The 22,536-nt window shown below is 45.1% G+C and overlaps 1 protein-coding gene across 1 annotated transcript in view; it reads left to right on the top strand.

Moving 5' to 3' along the window:
- Positions 1–22,536, top strand: part of DNAH8 (dynein axonemal heavy chain 8) — a 1,666,792-nt gene that overhangs the window by 946,783 nt on the left and 697,473 nt on the right. The window contains 1 exon segment of the mRNA XM_033937418.1: positions 9,535–9,648. Coding sequence (XP_033793309.1) covers positions 9,535–9,648 — 114 coding nt within the window.

Below are 22,536 nucleotides of genomic sequence, written 5' to 3'. Positions count from 1 at the left end.
CCGGGAGACATGTCACTAGTCGGTCCTCTCTCCCTCTGGCTATGTGTCTGTCCACTCCTCTCAGGATTGAGTCTCCCACTACGATAGCAGATCTCCCCTTCCTCAACTGTCTCTCTGGTCTCAGGTCTGTGTCTGTGGCGCAGTCCGCTAGTCCTTCCTCCGGGCTCTATTGGTCTCCACCTAATCCGCCTGTCCAAATTCTCCACAAGATCCTACTCCCATGGCGTCTGGTGGATTCTGTCGTCCAACTGCTGGTTCTCTCCTGATGAGCTGGTGATCTTGTACCTCCACCATGCTGCAGGCCTCCTCGATGAACTTCTCGAGCTCTCTAACTTGTTCCGTGATGTGGTTCTCTCTGGTGGTGTCTTCAGTTGCCCAGCACTGTTCCTCTATGGTGCAGAGTCCCTCCAGTTCCTGTACTCGAACATGCAGTCTCCCGACCTCCTTCTTCAGGCTATCCAGTTCCTGGCATCGATTGCATATGTACGCCCACCTCCCGGAGGGGAGGTAGTCATACATATGGCATTCGATGCAGTATACTGGGTAGCTCTGCTGGGATCCTACAGCCTCCATTACTTCTTTCTCTTTCCTATGTCCCACGGTGTGTATGGGTGGCGCCTGGCGTGCAGCTAGCTGTAAGAGTAGAGAGAGAAGAGAGAAATGAGTAGAGAAGAAGTACCTGTGGTTTATTTTATAGAAGTTAGATATCGCTACTGGGCTGCCTGGGCTCCTGGCTCCTTCTCAAGGCTCCTTCGCAAAGGCGTTCTCGCTAAGGCGAGCGCCTTTGCCGCTTGCCTTCACCGCGCGCCGAATGGCTGCGCGCCGTTGGCTCCTCCCCTTTTATGGGGGAGTTCGGCTGGTGATGTCAGGGGGGGTGGGCGGAGCTATCTCTCGCCTCTTCCCCTAGGCTCCGCTTTGTCTAGTTCCGCCCCTTGGCTCTCCTCCCCTGCTTTCAGCTCCGCTCTCCGGTCTCCTGTCTCTGTCCGCGCTCAGCCCTCAGTCTCTGGTCTCTGTCTGCTCCGCTTTCAGTCTCCTCCCTCTGACCGCTTTAACCCCCTCTCTCTGTCCGCTCCGCTCTCCGGTCTCTGTCCACTCCACTCTCAGTCTCCTCTCTCTGACCGCTTTAAGCCCCTCTCTCTGTCCGCTCCGCTCTCCGGTCACCTGTCTGTCTGCTCCGCTTCTCAGCCCTTTATTCTCCTCATTCTGCCCGCTTTCCGAAATCTCAAATCCCGCAGCTTCCTCCACTGCCTGTCACGTGGTTTGGGTTGCAGTTCAGCACAGCACCTCCTAGCTTCCCCTCGCTGCAATGACCTCAAGGGGAGTCGGCCCCTAAGGAAATATCTAAGGACAATTTTGATCTGTCTTTATTTCTGGAAAGTTCTCTTGAGGTGGTTACAGATGGAACCACGCTTTTGCTGACTCTAGCCTTGGAAAGTGATAGGGAATATGATTTACACTTATATTTCCGTCATATAAATGGCAAATTTTGGGGCTCAAATGTTAGAATTTTTCCAGATTTAGCACAGAAAACCTAGAAGCATAGAAAGGAGTTCTTGGCCTTGCGGCCTAGAATCCTGGCCCTTGGAGCTACATTTTTGTTAAAATTTCCAGCAAAATGTTTTATTTCCTATCAAAATAAAAATTTTCTTTTTTTTTTTTTTTTGAGCCTAAACAGTTATTAGATTTTTTTAGGACCAAAAGAAGGATTGGTTTCTTAGTCCATTGATGAATGACCTGACTATCGGCTGTAAGGTGGATAACCATTGCCGTTACTCTAATTTAGAATAATTTGTTCAGTTTAATTGAATTGTATTTCCTTTCTTGAATCCAATATTTGTGGACTAAATAGTAGATTGTATTTCTAATATACACTTAGGTGTATTTATATGTTAATTTTTTTTTCTTTTTGTATATTCTGATCCTTTGTCAAGATTGTTATGCTTGATGAAAATATAAAAGGATATAAGTTAAAAAAATCATAAATTGGACATGCACCACCTGCTCCTACAGTATTTGGCAGTCCAAGTTTATTTCTATTTAATATCCCACTTAAGAGAAGTCACTAATGAATTCTATTTGAAGTGAAGATTGGATCATTTGTTTGACCTCTTTCATGGTCTGTGCAAAGGGTAGACAACATGTAAGGTTTCTATTGTTCACTTATTGAAGGCAACTATTGAATCCGCTTACATTTTGGCAAAAAAGGTAGTTCCAGCAGGCCTCAGTCTTTTCTTGAATCCTGCTAGATTCAATACTGCATTGGATGAAAAATTTGCAGAAGGGATCAAGGGGTGACCCGGGAAACTACAGGCCTGTGAGCTTGACCTCGGTTCCGGGAAAGATGATGGAAGCAATGATAAAGGACACAATCTGCGAACACATAGAAAAAAATGGACAACTGAAGGCGAGCCAGCATGGCTTCTGCAAGGGAAGGTCATGCCTCACAAACTTGCTTTACTTCTTCGAGGGAATAAACAACCAGATAGATAAGGGGGAATCCATAGACATCATTTACCTTGACTTCCAAAAAGCCTTCGACAAGGTACCTCACGAACGGCTATTAAAAAAGCTGTGGAACCACGGGGTGCAAGGAGATATCTACCGATGGATCAAACACTGGTTGGCAGGCAGGAAACAGAGGGTTGGAATAAAGGGCCAATATTCAGACTGGCAATGGGTCACGAGCGGAGTTCCACAGGGGTCGGTGCTGGGACCTCTATTGTTTAATATATTTATTGATGATCTGGAGACCGGGACAAAATGTGAGGTTATCAAATTTGCTGATGACACCAAACTCTGCAGCAGGGTTAGGAACACAGAAGACTGTGAAAACCTGCAAAGGGACCTAACGAGACTGGTAGACTGGGCAAATAAGTGGCAAATGAGTTTTAACGTAGAGAAATGCAAAGTCATGCATGTAGGGAAAAAGAACCCGATGTTCAGCTACAAAATGGGGGGAACACGGCTAGGGGTGAGTAACCTTGAAAGGGATCTGGGAGTTATGGTTGACACATCACTGAAACCATCGGCACAGTGTGCGACAGCCTCAAAGAAAGCAAATAGAATGCTGGGCATCATCAAAAAAGGTATCACAACCAGGACAAAGGAAGTCATCATGCCGCTGTATCGCGCAATGGTGCGCCCGCACCTGGAGTACTGTGTTCAATACTGGTCGCCGTACCTCAAAAAGGATATGGCGGTACTCGAGGGAGTGCAGAGGAGGGCGACTAAACTGATAAAAGGTATGGAAAATTTCTCATACGCTGACAGGTTAAAAAAGCTGGGGCTGTTCTCCCTGGAGAAGAGGAGACTTAGAGGGGACATGATAGAAACTTTCAAAATCCTAAAGGGCATAGAGAAAGTGAATAAGAACAGATTCTTCAAACTGTGGGGAGCCACAAGCACTAGGGGTCACTCGGAGAAATTGAAAGGGGACAGGTTTAGAACAAATGCTAGGAAGTTCTTTTTCACCCAGAGGGTGGTGGACACATGGAACAAGCTTCCAGAGGAGGTGATAAGCCAGAACTCTGTACAGGGGTTCAAGGAAGGTTTGGATAGGTTCCTGGAGGATAAGGGGATAGAGGGGTACAGATAGAACTTGAGGTAGGTTATTGAATTGGTCAGTAACCACTTCGCAGGTCGCGGACCTGATGGGCCGCCGCAGGAGCGGACCGCTGGGCAGGATGGACCTCTGGTCTGACCCAGTGGAGGCAACTTCTTATGTTCTTATGTTCTTATGTTCAAATCGCTGCCTGGCTGGCCCGGAGCTTCCTCTCTGACGTCAGAATTGACATTGGGGGTGAAGGCTGGTCGGCCTGGCGCTTCTGCATCGGGAAGCAGGGAGAACTTGGGGCGGCGGTGGTTTGGGGGCCTGTTCCCCGATGGCAGCGACAGTGGCTTGCTGGAGGGCAGGGAGAAAGAAAGAAAGGAGGCAGGCAGAAAGACAGAAAGAAAGAAAGAAAGAAGGGAAAGAGAAAAAAAGAAAGAAAAGGACAAGGAGACAGAAAGAAAGGGGGCATGGAGAGAAAAAGACAGACAGAAAGAAAGTCAGACAGAAAAAAGAAGGGGGCAGGGAGAAAGAAAGAAAGGGGAGGCGGGCAGGGAGAGAGGAAGAAAATGTTTGCGGAGGGAATGAGGCCTGGAAGCATTCAGCAGGCTGAAAGAAGGGAAGAAATATTGGATGCACAATCAGAAGAAAGTACAACCAGAGACTCATGAAATCACCACACAACAAAGGTAGGAAAAAAAGATTTTATTTTTAATTTAGTGCTCAAAATGTGTCTGGTTTGATCACTAAATTGAATTGCTGTCTAAATTTTGCACTATGGCCCCCTTTTACTAAACTGCAATAGCGTTTTTTAGCGCAGGGAGCCTATGAACGTTAAGAGCAGTGCGGTAAAAACTGCTATCGCGGTTAGTAAAAAGGGAGGGGGTATATTTGTCTATTTTTGTATAGTTGTTACTGAGGTGACATTGCATAGAGCAGGGGTGCCCACACTTTTTTGCAAGCTACTTTTAAAATGACCAAGTCAAAATGATCTACCAACAATAAAATTTAAAAAAAACACAAAGCATACTGTACGCAGAGAAGATGTTAATTATCATTTATATTCGGGGTTTTTTTCAAAGAGGTCAAGGCAGATGACTTTAAAATATGCAATGCTACCTCAGTAACAACTATACAAAAACAGACAAAATATACCCCTCCCTTTTTACTAAACCGCGATAGCAGTTTTTACCGCAGGGAGCTGCGCTGAATGCCACACACTGCTCTTGACACTCATAGGCTCCTTGTGTTAAAATCCGCTACTGCAGTTTAGTAAAAGGGGGCCATAGTGCAAAATGTAGACAGCAGATACAAATCACTAAATTGAAAATAAAATCATTTTTCCTACCTTTGTTGTCTGGTGATTTAATGAGTCTCTAGTTGCACTTTCTTTTTCTGACTGTGCATCCAATATTTCTTCCCTTCCTTCTGCCTCCTGCATGCTTCGTCTCCTCCAGACCTCATTCCATTCCTCAACCAACATCTCTGTCCTTCCATGAGTCCAACTTTTTCTTCCTCTCTCCCTGCCCCTCCCCTTTCTTTCTGTCTGTCTCCCTGCCCCTTTCTTTCTTTCTTTCTCTCTCTGTCTGTCTTTCTGTGCCTCTGCCCCCCTTTCTTTCTTTCTGCCTGCCTCCCTGTCGGTCTCCCTATTCTACCTCCCTGTCTTTATGTCTCCCTGTCTTTTTTGCCTGTCTGTCTCCCTGTTCTGCCTCCTTGTCTTTCTGTCTCCCCAAGCCATTGCCGGGGCTGTCATCTGGGAACAGGCCCCCAAGCTACCGCTGACTTCTGGGAACACCGCCAACTTCTGGGCCCATAAGCCACTGCAGACGCCGCCGTTGCCAAGTTCTTTGTTTTCCGTGGGGGGTCATTGTGGGCATGGGGGTGTCGGAGGGGTTGTATGGATGCAAGAAGGCAGTGGGCATCTCTCCCACTGACAGGGAGGGAGCATTGCTTGGTGGTGGGCGGGAATGGACATCTCTCCTGCTGCCTGGGAGATGGGTGTGTTGGGTGGTGGGAGTGGGCATCTATCCCACTGCTGTGAAGTGTCAGGTGGGGGGTTGCTTGACATCGTCGGTGGGAGGGAGTGGGAACCTCTTCTGTTGTCAGGGGATATTGCTTGGCGGTAGGAGGGAGTGGCCATCTCTCTAGCTGCCGATCTTTGATTTGGGGTCTTTTAAAAAAAAAATTGTGCATTTATTCTGCGCATGTGCCGATCTTTATCACAAACGATCGGCACATGCAAATTTAGCAACCCTCAGTAGCTCTCTGCAAACCTCATTTGCATGCATGGTTTTTAAAGAATGACTCACCTTTTAAAAATTGTTACGGTAGCGTCTGTGACAGCGGCCCGTTGGATTTGTCAACGAAATGACAATACTATAGTTATTTTTTTATGCTTTTTTACTATGTACTTTAGTTTTTAATATTTTTTTTTATTTATAAGTTATCAATTTTTACAATCAAGATAAACTTGTACAGAAAGAGGATTCATGATAAGAAAAGTTGAATTATCACAGAACAATTAAACAAGCAATTAAAATAACATAAATCTTCTCAAGTCCTCAATGGATCCAAAATGTAAGTCAAATGCGAGTAAATCAAAAGAAACAATCTTTATGGAATCATAAGCTATCAGAGAGTAAGGACATTTATTCTATTTAGCACTCTCCTTCTCTAATTGGGACAAGGACAGGAAGGTCGTCAGTTGGGGAGGTTCGAAGAAAACATACTTCTGAGTTATATAATGAATTACACATTTACAAAAAAGTTGCCCCTAAAGCCACAACAGCTGGTTTTAACAAAATAAATTATCTTCTACGCTTTTGGGTCTCCCTTGCTAAATCTGGAAACATTTGTAACTTATAATCAAGAAATTATTTTTGTCTATGTTTATAGAACATTCTCATTAACCAACTCTTATCAGGGGTAAGTGCAAGCGTCAAAAGTAAAGTAGCTAGAACAGACATTTCTCTATCAGATAATTCTAATGCAGCTGAAATGTTCATAGGATCTTGATTTATTACTTGCTGAGTATCTCGTGTCTTGGTCGGTAGATAATACACTTGCATAATAGGTGGTAATACAGACTCAGGTATTTCCAAAATTTCTTGAAGGTATCGCTTCAACATTTCTCTAGGTGTTATCATAGAAACTTTTGGAAAATTGATCAATCTTAAGTTATTGTTCCTAGAAAAGTTCTCCAATGATTCAATTTTCTTTCTTAAACTTATATTATCTTTATTTTTTTTAAATTCTTTATTCATTTTCAAATCTTGCAACAAGTGTACAATATTCAATCATAATTTGTACAAAATCACTTGACATTCTTAACAATTATTATTAATTGCATATAAAAGAGACCCCACCCACACCCAGCCCATTCATCAGGAACAAACCCATTAAAATACAAGACAGACCTCCCCCATCCCACACTAAAAATATTCCTATGTAATAAAAAAGGTGTTCAAGGTGTCTAATCATTAGAATATGTAATCAATGGCCCCCAAATCTTTTTAAAACTATTGTAATTACCTTGCATTCTCTCCATTTTATAAATATGACAAACTGAATTCCACCAAAAGGTATAATTAAGTTTAGTATCATTAAATATATTTTATTGAGCAACTACAATCAAAATCAAGAACAAAGAACAACAAGGTAGCTCAAAATAATCCTTCCAATTTCCAGTAATATGTTGAATGGCAACCCCTGTCAGTATAAGCAAAAGCTTATTGTTATTTGTTGAAATTTGACTCTTGAATCTCATAGATGTACCAAATAAAATAGTATCATATGAAAGGGCAACATGATTTTCTAACATTGAATTAATTTGGGGCCAAATTAACTTCCAAAAGGCATTGACAAAAGGACAGAAAAAAAGTAAATGATCTAAATTACAATGCCAGCATCTATTAGACCTAGAGCTGTCCAACTTTTGTAAGCGAACTGGGGTCCAAAAAGCTCTATGTAACAAAAAGAACCAAGTTTGTCTCATCGATGCTGACCTTGTAATTTTTAATCTCCAAGACCAAAGTCGTGGCCATTGAGAAGCAGAAATTCATGCTTGATCTCAATGCTCCAAATATCCCTAAGACCAGTTTTTTGTTTTTTATTCAAATATCCATACAACAATTTATACCACTGTGCGGCTTGGTGTCCCAAAAAATCCACCTGAAAGCATAAGAATTCCAAACTATACTGAGTATTAAGATTTTTCCATTCAGGAAACCCCTCCTGAATAGCTTGCTTCAACTGCAACCACTTAAAATTTTGTGATTTACTTAATCCAAATTTATGTTGCAGCTGTGAAAAACTAAGCAATGAACCATTTGAAACAACATTATTTAATGTCCGTATATCTGCAATGTTTCCAGACGATTTGAAAACAGCCAATTTTAATCTTGGAGTTAAGCCAAATGGATTGATTTAATGATTTTGAAATTGGACTTGGTGAAAGATTACTAACATAACGTAAAGTTCTCCATGTATCAAGCAAAATTCTATTTTCTTTATATTTCCTAGGTAGTTTTATACTGATAAGATGAGACAAATGCAAAGGAAACAAGAGTCGCCATTCTAAATAAAGCCAATCCGGTACATTCTCCATGAGCTCTGGGAGGATCCAATACATACCCAATACATATCTTTAATCAAAGTCTCTTGAAGTTTCTTTGATAATCCCATATCTTCTTGTAGATTATTTGTTAAAGATTTAGAGACCTCCAAGTCTTTTTTCAAGTTCCCAATTTTGGTATTATAGTTCTTAATTTTCCCTTCTAATTGTTGGAATTGAGAATTAAAAGTTTTTCCTAAGTTAGAAATCAGGTCCCAAAGGGATTCTAATGTGACTTCAAGGGGTTTTCGAGGTAAGAAAGCTTGTAAGTTTATCTCAAACTGCTCACCAATTGCAGGTTCTTCCTATCTCTGTTCCATCTGGGCTGTTCTTACTCCAATAGATGTTGAATTTTCACTCTCTAAGTTCAGGCTCTCTTGAGAAAACTGAGAGCCTAGACTTCTGCTCTCCGAATCGATTTCTCTGGCCTCAGGAGTAAAATGTACACCATCTCCTGGCAACACTCCCTCCCTCGGAGAGCTAGTAGTGTGAGGTTGTAGAGGCGGTGCTCTGGCATCGGGACTGAGCGTTGTTTCCAGCCCCAAGGAGGTCGTCAGCGTCTCACCTTGTTGCCGTGCCTCCAGCGGGGGAACTACTGACGCCGTCGTCATGTCCTGCATCCGCCGCAGGAGTTCGTCAATACTTCCGACTGCCGCCAGTCTAGAGCGCCGCGAGGTACCAGCCGCGCTCCTGCCTCTTCTCTTTGGCATACCCAGAGGTAATACTTCTCAAAGAAAATGTAAAGGAGGTAAATTGTTGGCGAGCTCCCTAGCGTCCTCTCTTCAAGCTCATGCAAATGCCATCTTGGATCCCCCACTATAGTTTTTAATTATAGTTCTTATTTCTCCTATGCGTTTTTAGCTATGTACTGTAGTCTTAACTATATGTGAACCGAGTCGAGCTCCACTGGGAGATGACCCGGTATATAAACCGAAGATTAGATTAGATTACTATAAGGGATGCTGTACAAAAGACTGGGGATGGTATTATAGTGGTCTTGAATGCTAGCACAGCTAGTTAAGAGAGCTGTTACTACTTACAGCATAAGGGAAAATAGAAAGAGGGGGAGGGGCTACTAGATCAACATGCCTAGAAAGCAAGCAACTTATAGACACATGAGTTTAGAAAAAAATCTGTTACATTGTAGTTGATCATTGTAGTTCAAGGGCAGAATCTCATTTAAAGGCACAAGCAATGCTTAATATATACAAAATAAGAAGCAACATGCCTCCATGAATTTTACATTTTGTTGAACAACTAAAATATATATGTGATGGTCTTTCAGTAATCTATTCTTGAAATGTGCTCCTGTTTCTTATTTTTCTTCCCTTCCTCCATGCCCATTTTGAAATAGAAGTTTCTTTCTGTCCTGTAGATTGGTGTTCAAAGTGAACTTGTTCAGCTTCAGCCCCAATTTAAGAATAGTCTACTAGAGGCAGTGGCTTCATTTCAAAAGGATGTGGATAATTTTGATGTTGAGTATGAAAAGGTAAGTTCAGTAATGGTATTAATTTTCTTAATGCATCTACATACTATTTATTTTTTATAACTTTATCAAAAATGTCCAAAACTCTTTAAAATTGGGGAGGCCAATTTTTTAACACTCTGGGCTTGATATTAAAAATGATGTAACCAGACAGGAGAGGCTACTGCCCAGTTCAATCATACTGAGCAGATCAGGAAGCAGCCAGTGCCACTGACTATCCCTTCTGCTATGTGGGCACTGGCAGTATTTAGTTTGTGGATGCTGTTCAGTTTTATTTTTCTGTAACATTAAAAGTTTAAGGAGTTAGACTCATTGAACTTTATCTTAGAACAGTATGAGTTTGAATGAATGCCAATTGCCTCTCCCTCAACATAGAGAAAATTCAAATTTTATGGATGGGGGCGTTCCCGAGCTGCAAACAAGATGGAAGCCTGAATTTTCCTCTCCTCATCCATCAACACTACTTTCTACTGCCAGACCTTCATTTCTGCTTCTAACTAGCTCCTTTTCATGGTTCGATCACTGAATAATGTCGGCTTCCAAATCGCTGAAACCGGATTATCCAAACAACCTTTCTGCTGGTCAAAAGCGGACCAAACATGATCCACCGACTCCAGAAGAAATGGTGTCAGAAAAGAAGGCCTCCTCCTCCTCCGACATAATGCTGGAAGAACTCCGTGCACTTAGAGACCTTACCTCAAAGCATTTTGAAACCACCAGAGAGCTCAAAGAAGATTTAGCTGCAATCAACTCTTCCTTAGCAAAGCAGCAGATGAATCCAGAGACTAGTGGGATATAGCTCACATCGACCAGCAGGTGGAGATAGAGAAACTGATTAACAGTTGGCCTTATAACCTGGTGTTCCTCCTGTTGATTCAGTTTTGCTCTATCTCCCAGCAGGGGTTGAGCTAGCTCTCTAGCTCCTGGATTCTGGCTGGTGCCGGATCATTTGGTGTTCCTTTGGGTTCCTCTGTTGAGACTAGCTCTCTTCAGCAGGACAGGGGTGCCTGGCTGAGCGGTGCCGGCTTTGGGAGGTACACCTGGGCCCTCCCAGGTCCCTTCTCCACCCTCCCCTCCGTTTGAGTGAGGGATTTCCTTAAACGCTGCAGGAGTTCTTTCTTCTTTCTTCATTCCAGTATAAAAAAAAAAAAAAGAGAGGACTTCCTGCTTGTGCAGAGCCGGGCAGTGTTTGGAGTCGGCTTGCAGGACAATTACCAACGATAACCTGGCTTCCGGTAGAGCGGGGGTAGAATTGGGTGAGTGCATTCTGATTACTTGTGGTTTAATCGGAGTTTTTTGTCTCGTTCCCGTATGCCGGGGTTGTTGGTGGGCGGAGTCGGCGGTCGGCGGCGTTCTCCGCGTGTAAAAAAAAAAAAAAAAAAACGAAAAAGTTTTGTTGCCGGAACGAAGAATGGCATCGGAGACTAGTCAGCGGTGTTCGCGCTGTGGGAAGCGCAGAACACTGTCGGGCGGCTGCTCTGCCGGTTGTTCTGAAACACCGGCGGAAGACGCGTTTTTGCAGGCATGTGAGGTTGCCATTTCCCGGGTCAGGGAAACACATTCTAAGTCTCCGACTCTCGAGGGGGACTCGGGGTTGCTGCAGGGTTCGTCCTCGACGGCGGGGACTTCAGCGGCGGTCGGGGAGCCAGGAGCGTTAGCGGGAGTAGCGGCTCCGCTCCAAGGCGCGGATCAGATTAATTCAGTTTTGCTTAAGTGGGGCTCGTTCTCTCCGCAATTTATTATGCTGTTGCACCAGGCCTTCATGTTGCAGAGCTCTCAGCCTGCTCAGCCGGTGCCTGTGACCGGTCCTCCTCTTCCGGTGCCTTCTACTTCTACTGCTACTTCTTTTTTGGAGTATAATAGTACGAGACCAACGGCGGGGGCTGTGGGGTCTCCAGGGCAGGCGCAAGTAGTAAAGAAACGTAGACTCGCGACCGCAGACGCAGAGGATACGTTTCCTGTATCACCTTTTTCTCTTCCTGAATCGTTAGAGGAGGGTGAGGTCTTGGATTGGGAAGCAGAGGATCCCCCGGGTCGAGAAATGGATGACCCTTCAGCTCTCCGTCTCTTTCATAGAGAAGAGCTTTCTTCCTTAATTTCAAAGGCATTGCAAAGTTTAAACATCTCTCAGGAAGACACTAAGGTGTCTAGTAACTCCCTTATGGCAGGAACCCGTAGGCCACCTAAGTCCTTTCCGGTGCATGAAGCCATGCAGGAGCTGATCTCGACGCAATGGGATACGCCGGAAACCAGTTTACGAGTGGCAAAGACCATGCGGCTCTTGTATCAGGTTGACCAGACCGAACTCGAGAAGTTTAGGTTACCCAGGGTGGACGCTCTGGTGGCAGCAGTGACTAAAAAGACTACCTTGCCGGTGGAAGGGGGGGTTACATTGAAAGATGTACAGGATAGGAAGATTGAATCTTCACTGAAAATGTCCTTTGAGGTGGCTGCAGTTACCCTACAGGCCGCGATTTGTAGCTCTTATGCGGCGCGAGCGTGTCTGCAGTGGTCTCAGGGGATGACGGATACTTTGATGGAGTCCGGGGGTTCTGTCCCTTCGGAACTGGCTGATTTGAAGTCCGGTTTGGCTTATTTGGCGGACTCCTTATATGATATAATTCGGGCTTCTGCAAAACAGATGGCCCTATCGGTTGTTGCGCGTAGATCTTTGTGGCTCCGTCATTGGGCGGCGGATGCGGCATCCAAGCTTCGGCTTGTGAAACTCCCTTTTAAAGGGGGTTTATTGTTTGGAGAAGATTTAGATAAATTGGTAAAAGATTTTGGGGATACCAAAACACAGCGCTTACCGGAAGATAGGTCGAGGCCTCCTTTGAAGTCCGTGTCGTCTAGAACACGTTTCAGGGAGGTAAGGAAGTACAGGTCCGGTATACCTTTCTTCAGATCCGCAGCTGGTTCTTTCTCTTCCTCGAGACCTAGGTTTCAGCAGAAGAGTTCCTTTCGGGCAACGAAACCCTTTTCAGGTCAGCCAACACGTGCCCAGGCAAATCGCATTCCACAATGACGGGGTCTTGGCTCCCTCCGCCTGTCCCTTAGGGGGACGGCTGTCGGCGTTCTTAGCGGAGTGGGCCAAAATCACGTCAGATCAGTGGGTGTTGGACATTATTCGAGAAGGGTACAAGTTAGAGTTCGCCTTGCCCGTCGTCGATTCTTTCTTGGTGTCCCCGTGCAATGGGGCGGCCAAGGGAGACTCGGTCCACATAACTCTTCAAGTACTTCTGGATCTGGGGGCGGTGGTGCCGGTACCTCCAGAAGAAGTGGGGCAAGGCATATATTCCCTTTACTTCATTGTGCCAAAAAATGGGGGTTCATTCAGGCCAGTGCTGGACCTCAAAGGGGTCAACAGATTGCTCAGTGTTCGCCATTTCCGGATGGAAACGGTTCGCTCTGTGATTGCGGCAGTAAGGCCGGGAGAGTTCCTCACGTCCCTCGATCTCAAGGAAGCGTACCTCCATATTCCAATCTGGCCTCCGCATTAGCGGTATCTGCGGTTTGCGATTCTCGGCCATCATTATCAATTTCGAGCAATGCCCTTTGGCCTTGCAACGGCTCCCCGCATCTTCTCCAAAGTGATGGTGGTTGTGGCAGCTTTTCTACGCAAGGAAGGAATTTGAGTTCACCCTTACTTAGACGACTGGTTAATCCGCGCCTCTTCCAGACAGGAGAGTTTGTCGGTAACGAAGAGGGTAATCTCTCTCCTGCAGTCGTTGGGGTGGATTGTCAACTTTCCCAAAAGTTCTCTGTCCCCGTCCCAGTCTTTGTTGCATCTGGGGGTGAGATTCGACACTCGGCTGGGGAAAGTATTTCTACCCCGAGATCGGGGGGAGAAATTGCAGTCTCAAATTTGTATACTGCTCGGGTCGCCCAGACCTCGGGTTGGGATTATGTACAGGTTCTGGGCTTGATGGTGGCGACTCTGGAGGTGGTTCCCTGGGCGCGGTTCCACATGAGACCCTTACAACAGTCTCTCCTTTCTCGGTGGTCCCCAGCATCTCTGGACTACAATTTGCGTCTTCCATGGAGTCCTCGGGCGGCTCGCAGCATGCTGTGGTGGCTTCACGACTTGCATCTTTGGCGGGGCATGCCGTTAGCGACGCCGGAATGGGTCGTGATTACAACGGATGCCAGTCTTCGAGGCTGGGGGGCCCAGTGCCTGCAAGCTTCAGTGCAGGGGGTGTGGTCCTCGGAGGAGGCCCAGTGGTCAATCAATTTGCTGGAGTTGAGAGCGATCAGACTTGCGCTGCGAGCCTTTCAGCCCCTGATTCAAGACCGTCCGACCAGAATCTTTTCGGACAGTGTCACGGCAGTGGCGTATGTCAATCGTCAGGGGGGTACCCGGAGTCCTCCGTTGGCCGAAGAGACAATGAGGCTGTTTCGGTGGGCGGAGGTGCATGTTCCGCTGCTGTCAGCGGCGCACATTGCGGGTCACGAAAACGTGCAAGCGGACTTCCTCAGCAGAAATCTTCTAGATCCAGGCGAATGGGAGTTGTCGGCTCGAGCCTTCGATCTTCTAGTCCTTCGTTGGGGGCGGCCAGAGATAGATCTCATGGTCTCAGCCCGCAATACAAAGCTGCCTCGCTTCTTCAGCAAACGGAAGGAGAGGGGCTCGGAGGGGGTAGACGCGTTAGCTCTCCCGTGGCCTCCAGATTCCCTCTGTATGTGTTCCCGCCTTGGCCCATGATAGGGCGAGTATTACAACGCATCTATCGCTTTCAGGGCAGAGTGATCCTGGTGGCTCCGGATTGGCCACGTCGGCCTTGGTACGCGGATCTGATTCAACTTTCAGCGGGCGAGCGTGTAACGTTCCAGGTGACTCCGGACTTACTGACGCAGGGTCCGATCTTGATAGAAAATCCGGCCCAATTTCGTCTTACGGCCTGGCTATTGAGCGGTCAAGGCTTCGAAAGAGGGGCTATTCGGAACAGGTGATGGCCACTCTACTTCAAGCTAAGAAAATTTCGACTTCGGCCTCCTATGCGAGAGTCTGGAGAATTTTTGAATCATGGTGCGGACGGCAGGGGATTGCGCCCTTCCGGGCATCTCTGTCGGCTGTTCTTGAATTTCTACAGGAGGGCGTATCTAAAGGGTTAGCCTTTAACTCGCTAAAGGTTCAGGTGGCGACCATTGGCTGTTACAGGGGCCGGGTGTCGCGCTCGACGCTCGCTGCTCATCCGGACGTGGTCCGTTTCTTAAAAGGAGTTCGCCATATCCGCCCTCCGGTGAAGCGAATTTGTCCGGCATGGAATCTTAAATTGGTCCTTAGGAAATTGCAGGCGGCGCCTTTTGAGCCTCTGTCGGTAGCAACTTTGAAGGACGTCACGTTGAAAACAGTGTTTTTGGTGGCTATGGCTTCGGCAAGACGAGTGTCGGAGCTACAAGCGCTTTCTTGTAGGGAACCCTTTTTACGTTTTTCGGAGTCGGGCGTGTCGGTACGGACTGTGCCGTCCTTCCTTCCAAAGGTGATTTCTTCATTCCATGTGAACCAGAGTTTATTCCTCCCATCTTTTCGGAAGGAGGATTGGGGAACGCGATTTTCGTCCTTACGGCTGCTAGATGTACGACGGATGATCCTACATTATTTGGAAGTAACTAACGAATTTCGTCGGTCAGATCATCTCTTCGTGTTATTCGCGGGCAAAAACAAGGGTATGGCTGCGTCTAAAGCGTCCATTGCTCGTTGGGTCAAGGAGACTATCGCGTCAGCCTATTTGTTGGCGGGGAAGCAAGTACCGGAGCACCTTCGTGCTCATTCGACTCGAGCATTAGCTACGTCTTGGGCGGAATCCGGGGGTTTGTCTCTAGAGGAAATTTGCCGGGCGGCCACTTGGTCGTCGGGGAATACCTTTTCGAAGCATTACCGTTTAGATGTAGCTGCCCGGGCGGAAGCAACTTTTGGCGCTTCAGTGCTGGCAGAGGCGGCATTGTCTTCCCACCCAGTTTGAGTTTGCTTTGCTACATCCCACTAGTCTCTGGATTCATCTGCTGCTTTGCTAAGGAATGTAAAATTATGTTCTTACCTATTAATTTTCTTTCCTTTATAAGCAGCAGATGAATCCAGAGCCCCTCCCCAGGGGACGGTTGGTCTAAAGGGTAATTTGTAATTTCAGTTGGGGAACGGTTGGTAATTCTCGTATTGCATTTCTGAGTTACGTGTTTAATACTGGAATGAAGTTTTGAGATTGCTCATTCTCCTTTCTCGGGATGCTTGGGCAAGATGCATAACTGAATCAACAGGAGGAACACCAGGCTATAAGGCCAACTGTTAATCAGTTTCTCTATCTCCACCTGCTGGTCGATGTGAGCTATATCCCACTAGTCTCTGGATTCATCTGCTGGTTATAAAGGAAAGAAAATTAACAGGTAAGAACATAATTTTACATTCCTTGTCTGCTTTTTAGCTACACATTGGAACACGCTTGAAACAATCATTCGGTATTTCAAAATCTCAAGCATATAAATGGTTGCAGTTGAAGCAGGCCATTCAGAAGGGGTTCCCTTATTGGCAAAATTTAAAAAATCAGTATAGCTTGCCAGGTCTGTGCTTCCAGACAGATTTGCTAGGGCATCAGGCAGCCAAGTGGTATAAATTAATATCTGAGCATCTGAATAAAAAACCTAAAACAATCTAAAAGACATTTGGAGCATTGAGACAAAGCAGCAAATTTCTGCTACTCAATGGCCACAGATTTGGATTTGGAGGATGAGATGTACAGCATCAGCATCTATGAGACAGACTTGTTTTTTCCTGTTGTATAGAATTTTCTGGACCCCTGTTCGGTTGCAGAAGTTAGATAGTTCTAAGTCAAATAGATGCTGGCACTGTCATCTCAATATAGGGACACTGGATCATTTATTGTTCTATTGCCCCTTGATACTTAAATTTTGGAGATCTATATGGAGTATCTATGATACTGGAAGTTCCATCATTGATGTATGATGTTGTGTTGTTTGGAACATTATTAATGTCCAAAAGTCCAATCAATGCAAATCAGAATAGGCTGCTTCTCGTCATGACAGAGTCTAGGCCCAAAACAGTCTCCTCACGAGATTTTTTATAACCTTAGCGATTCGTTGGGATGATCCTTGATCTTTCATTTACTCTCGTTTCTGAGGCCTTTGAAATCGCTGACACCAGCGAACAAATAAGAATCTGGGATTCAGCTTGTTGCTTCCTCCTTGATAACCTAGCACCAATAGTTTACCCACTGTATCTCTTCCAAAAAACAAATTAATCCCTGGTTTAACTCTTCACTGACGCTTCTTAAGTGTCAGCTGCGCCATGTTCCAATCCATCCTTAGGAAACCTTAATAAATACAAGGAGCATTATCCACATTATAGGAAAACATTAAACACAGTAAAAAAAAGAATATTACTCAAAACATTTTCCAAAGCAAAGAACTCATCTGCTCTCTTTTCAATTCTCAAAAAACTTACCCAATTTAAACAGAAATCAGCTATTTCTAATGTGGATTCCCCTTCAGCACAAAATCTCGCCAATTTTTTCCAAGAAAAAATAAATAACATTAGGAAAACAATTAAGAGTAAAACTTGAATGAGATGTACGGTGTCTGCATCTATGAGACAGACTTGGTTTTTCTTATTACATAGAGCATTTTAGACCCCAGTTCGTTTACAGAAATTAGATAGTCCAAAGTCTAATAGATGCTAGCATTGTCATCTTGAAGTTGGAACTTTGGATCATTTACTATACTATTGTCCCTTGATACTTAAATTTTGAAGATCTATTTGGGATCAAGTGAACAATATATTAGAAAATCCAGTGGCATTGACGTACGATACCATCCTATTTGATACGTTAATGAGGGCTAAAAGCCAAATATCTGCTCAAAATAACAAACTTCTCTTTAAAATGACAGGTATTGCCATACAACTTATTTTGAGGAATTGGAAGAACTGTGATAGATTAAATTATACTTTCTGGTGGGAATCTCTTTGTTATACTTTTAAAATGGAGTGTATGATGACCATATAACAGGGACATTATAAGAAATTTATGGATGTTTGGGAGCCATTGACAGAATTCTGCAAGGAGTGATTGTTGATTTTGTCCTTTGATCATGCACGTCTAGGGAGGGTGGGGAGTTATTTTTATTTAGAGTTTAATTGTTGGTTATGTGTAAAGGGGGGGTTGATATATGTATTTGTCATAAATATAATTTGATAGAATTTAAGTGTTTTTAAAGTGTAAAATGTCTGTAAAATATGTTGCACTTATTTTTGGCTTTAAAATTAATAAAGATTGGGTGGGGATTGGGGGGATCCTTTGGTTGGGGTGAAAATGTGTTTGATGGTACATTTGATGTTCGCGACCTTGTTGTATGGTCGTGTTGTCTTGTGTATTTACTGATGATGTGCCAATAAAACATGATTTATACTAAAATTAATAAAGATATTTTTTTAAAAAAGAGAGTAAAACTTGTTCTTCTCCCTCTCTCAAAGATACAAAACTTAATCCCTTAAGTTCTTCCTGTTCTAACTTCTGCCGTCCTTTCCTAAAAGAGCTTCAACACATCATGTAATCTCTTAACACAAAAGGTTCTAATTCTGAGGCTATTCACCTGTTTATCCTTAAACTTTATTTTTCCATTTTTGGTCCCTATATTCTTAAAACTCATACATAGGAGTCTTACCACAGCTACACTGCCCAACATTTAGAAACACTCTATTATCTATCTCATTATCAAAATCTCAAAGGTGGTATCCAGGAATGCTCGAATTATAGGCCAATCGCTAATCTTCCCTGTTTAGCAAAATTAACAGAAAAGATCGTATTTAATCAAATCTCAGATTTCATACACAAAACTCAAATATTGCACCCCAATCAAACAGGTTTTCGCAAAAATCACTCAACTTGAACATTCCTTACTAGGTCTTACATCTATTCAATACTAGCTCAACCAATACAAATCGGTTATTCTTAATTTCCCTTGATCTTTCAGCGGCGTTTGACACAATAGATCATCTGCTTTTACTTAATAGGCTTGCCTATATTGGTATCTCCAAATCAGATTCTAGAATGGTTTACTTCTTATTTTACAGACTGAACTTCTTCAGTATCTTCCAATGATTCTACCTCCTCCACTTTCCAAAACAACATTGGCATTCCCCGAGGTTCTATTCTCTCCCCGTTACTTTTTAATATCTATCTGGCTCCCCTACTGACTCTTTGTCAGTCAATTGGCTTTTCTGCTTTTGCATATGCCGACAACATACAAAATCATTCATACCATCGATCCATCCAACCCCCTGACATCAATTCCATCAATGCAAAAAATTAGAGATTGGTTTAGTGATAATATGGTCTCCTATCTTCTTTTTCCATGGAAAGAACCTGCAACTATTAGTGCACTTATCCATTGAGAATATTGCAATCAAATCAGTTACCTTAGTCAAAATCTTAGGGGTTATCATTGACAACAAATTAACTTATCACCCCAAATCAGCACAGTGGTCAAAACCTGTTTTTTCAAACTTCTCTTTAAGAAAGCACACTGGTTACCCATTCCTCACAGAATAACTTATAAAATCACCATCTTAACATTCAAAATCCAAAAGACCAAGGAACCAGCCTTTATAGATAGACTTCTGATTCCACACGACTTTCCCAGAACCCTAAGATTTACCTCTCAGCATCTACTCTATGTCCCCTCCTTAAAAATCATCGGGCTTCTATCATTTCCATAACAGCTCCCATGACTTGGAATTCTCTTCTAATTCACATCAGGGCAGAACAAACATTGACAAATTCAAAGGTGGGCTAAAATGTTTCCTCTTTAAAGATGCCTACAAATAAAGTATCTTTGTTTTGCTCTATTTTATAATAATATTATTAATAATAACTTTATTCTTATATACCACCAGACCATGCCAGTTCTAGGCAGTTTACAACAAGAGAAACTGAAACAGTCAGCAAATTGTACAGAATCTAAACTAAACTAAACCTTGAGTTTTTATACCGCGCCATCTCCATGGTCGTGGAGCTCGGCACGGTTTACAGGGATTGTAATGAGAAAGGAACTCCAGGGAAAGGGTTAGATGAAGATCGGAGGGAAGAAGAATGTTAGAGAGCTAGAAAGTCAGAGAGGAGGGAGAGTTAGATTTTAGAGAAAAGCCAGGTTTTCAGATGTTTGCGGAAGGATTGGAGAGCACTCAGGTTCCGAAGGGGGGAGGTGAGGTTATTCCAGAGCTCGGTGAATCTGAAGAGGAGGGAAGACCCCAGTTTTCCTGGGTGGGAAATGTCTTTTAGTGAGGGGAAGGATAGTTTTGATTTTTGGGTAGGTCTGGAGGTACTACGATTCGAGGAATTCCAGGAGAGTGGAATTAATGGAGGAAGGATGCCGTGGAGGATCTTGAAAGTTAGACTGATGCATTTGAAGTGGACTCTGGAAGTTATCGGAAGCCAGTGAAGCTTGGAAAGTAGTGGTGAGACGTGATCGAATTTACTTTTAGCAAAGATAAGCTTGGCCGTGGCATTTTGGATCCGTTGGAGTCTGTGGAGGTTTTTCTTCGTTAGGCATATGAAGATGAAATTGCAATAGTCCAGTCTGGAGAGGATGATGGATTGGACGAGAACGGCGAAATGTTTTTGATGGAAACAGGATCTTACTGACCTCAGCATGTGAAGGCTGAAATAGCATTTTTTTACCAGGGAGTTGAGGTGGTCATTGAAGGACAGTGTAGAATCAATGATGACGCCCAGGACCTTGCTGGAGAATTCGAGCTGCAGAGAGGAGCCGGAAGACAGTGGGATTGAGGGGGGTAGCTGAGCTAATTTTGGGCCAAGCCAAAGTAGTTTTGTCTTGGATTCATTCAATTTCATTTGGACGGTGTGGGCCCAAGATTGGAGGTTTGAGATACAGGAGGATATGTTCAATGAGAGATCAGTGAGGTTCGAGTTGGTCTCAAGAAGGACAAGGATGTCATCAGCATAGGTGTAAATTGTTTCAAGGGGGGATAGATGGAGGAGTTTTAGGGAGGCCATATAAATGTTGAAGAGGATGGGAGATAGAAGTGAACCTTGTGGGACTCCACAGATTGGTGTCCAGGGGGAGGATGAGGTGTCATTCATGTTGACAATGTAGGAACAGGAACGAAGGAATTTTGAGAACCATTCAAGGACAGTGGAGGTGATGCCAATCTCGGAAAGTTGGTAAAGTAGAATGTCGTGATGAACAACGTCGAAAGCGGCAGAGAGGTCAAATTGCAAGAGGACGGCGAACTTGTTGCGGGAGATCTTGCCTGTACCGAGAGCAGATGCAAAGAGGCAGGCAGACCTCCAGGCTGTGAATGCATGGTTGAGGAGATGGTGCCAGGAGGAGGGCTTCCGCTTTGTGAGGAACTGGACGTCCTTCTGGGGAAAGAGCAAGCTCTACCGGCGGGACGGCCTGCACCTGAGCACAGCGGGAACCAGACTACTGGCAACCAATTTGAGGAAGGAGATCGAGAGGGCTTTAAACTGAAGAGAGGGGGTCACGTGATGCAGCTTACCTGACCGGTTGTGGGAGCGGAGAGCTCCGTCCTGATCCCGCCAAAATCGGCTATTTTTCAGCGCTTTTCCACCCGTTTTGAATCGAGAGATCCTCGGGAGCAGTGCTGGGAGCCTTGTGCTGTTAAATCCGAAGTTCGGGGGTGCGTTGCCGTCGGGCATGCCAATCCGCGCTGCAAAGACCTCTCGGGATCGGCCTCAGTCTCCCGCTGTAAAAATGGCGGCGGAGCCAGCGTCTTTCACCATCCCTGCGGGAGACTGGATTCAGGAAATTACCCGATCGGTCTCGGCTGCCCTGGCGGTCCGCCTCAACAAACTGCAATCGGCAGTTGATGAGGTGCATGAAAAATTCGACTCTCAGCAGCGGCGCCTCACTGAAGTGGAGCAACGGGTCTCAGGCCAGGAAGACACGTGTGCGTCCTTGGAGGCTCAGGTGTCGGCGCTCCGCAAATCCAACATTGACATGCAGGAGCACCTTGAGGAGTTGGAAAATCGCAGCCGCCGTAACAACCTGCGGCTGGTTGGTCTACCAGAATCTGTCGGAGATGCTAACCTGTACCGGATCTTCACCACATGGCTGCCGGAGACACTGGGCATGTCGGGCTCCGGCCTGCAATTTGAATGTGAAAGAGCCCACCGTATTGGCCCCAAATCGGGGGATGGCAAGAGAGCCCGCACAGCTATCGCACGCTTCTGCAATTGGAGAGGCAAGGAAGCTCTGCTTAGGGCATATCGCAAGGCTGGAGCCCTGGAGTACGAGGGGGTGAAGGTACTGGTCTTTAATGACTATTCGGTGCGCGTTGCTGCCCAACGCAAGTTGATGTCACCTTTCTGCACTGAGCTTCATAAGAGGGGGATCCAGTTTGCCCTGGTTTTCCCTGCCAAGCTGCGGGTCTGGAGGAATGGTGCCACTGAGACCCTAACCACTGTGGAGGAGGCCCGCACCTATGTGGGCAATCTGGCAGCTCACCCTCTTCCTTGATTCTCGACCGCCGGGCATATAATGTGCTATGGGTGCCCTGGACGCTGACCTGGGGCGGACAATGGCCGCGCTGCCTGTTGTTGTTTGTGTTCAGCTGGTTCCTGCTGGTGCATCGGTCGGACTCTCGAGGGGTCCGAGGGTCCGAGGTTGGCTGCTTTCTATCACGCCATTCTGGACCACCTCTGGACACTAGCCCTCAGTTGTTGGGGCATGGCACTGCTCTTCAGACTATTTCGGCTTGATTTGGACTTATTATATCCTAAATGTTTCTTTCCTGTTCGCTGTGAGGGTCAAGTTGGGGTGGACAGTTTGCGGGAGGGGGGAGGGTTCTGCTTTGGGTAGGCAGTGGGTTTGTTGGGGAAGGTGTATGGGTTACACGAA

The sequence above is a fragment of the Geotrypetes seraphini genome, chromosome 3, assembly GCF_902459505.1.
Source record: "Geotrypetes seraphini chromosome 3, aGeoSer1.1, whole genome shotgun sequence".
In the NCBI taxonomy this organism is placed as follows: domain Eukaryota; kingdom Metazoa; phylum Chordata; class Amphibia; order Gymnophiona; family Dermophiidae; genus Geotrypetes; species Geotrypetes seraphini.
Note: the sequence above shows the minus strand (reverse complement) of the source record. Positions and strands in the feature narration are given on the sequence as shown.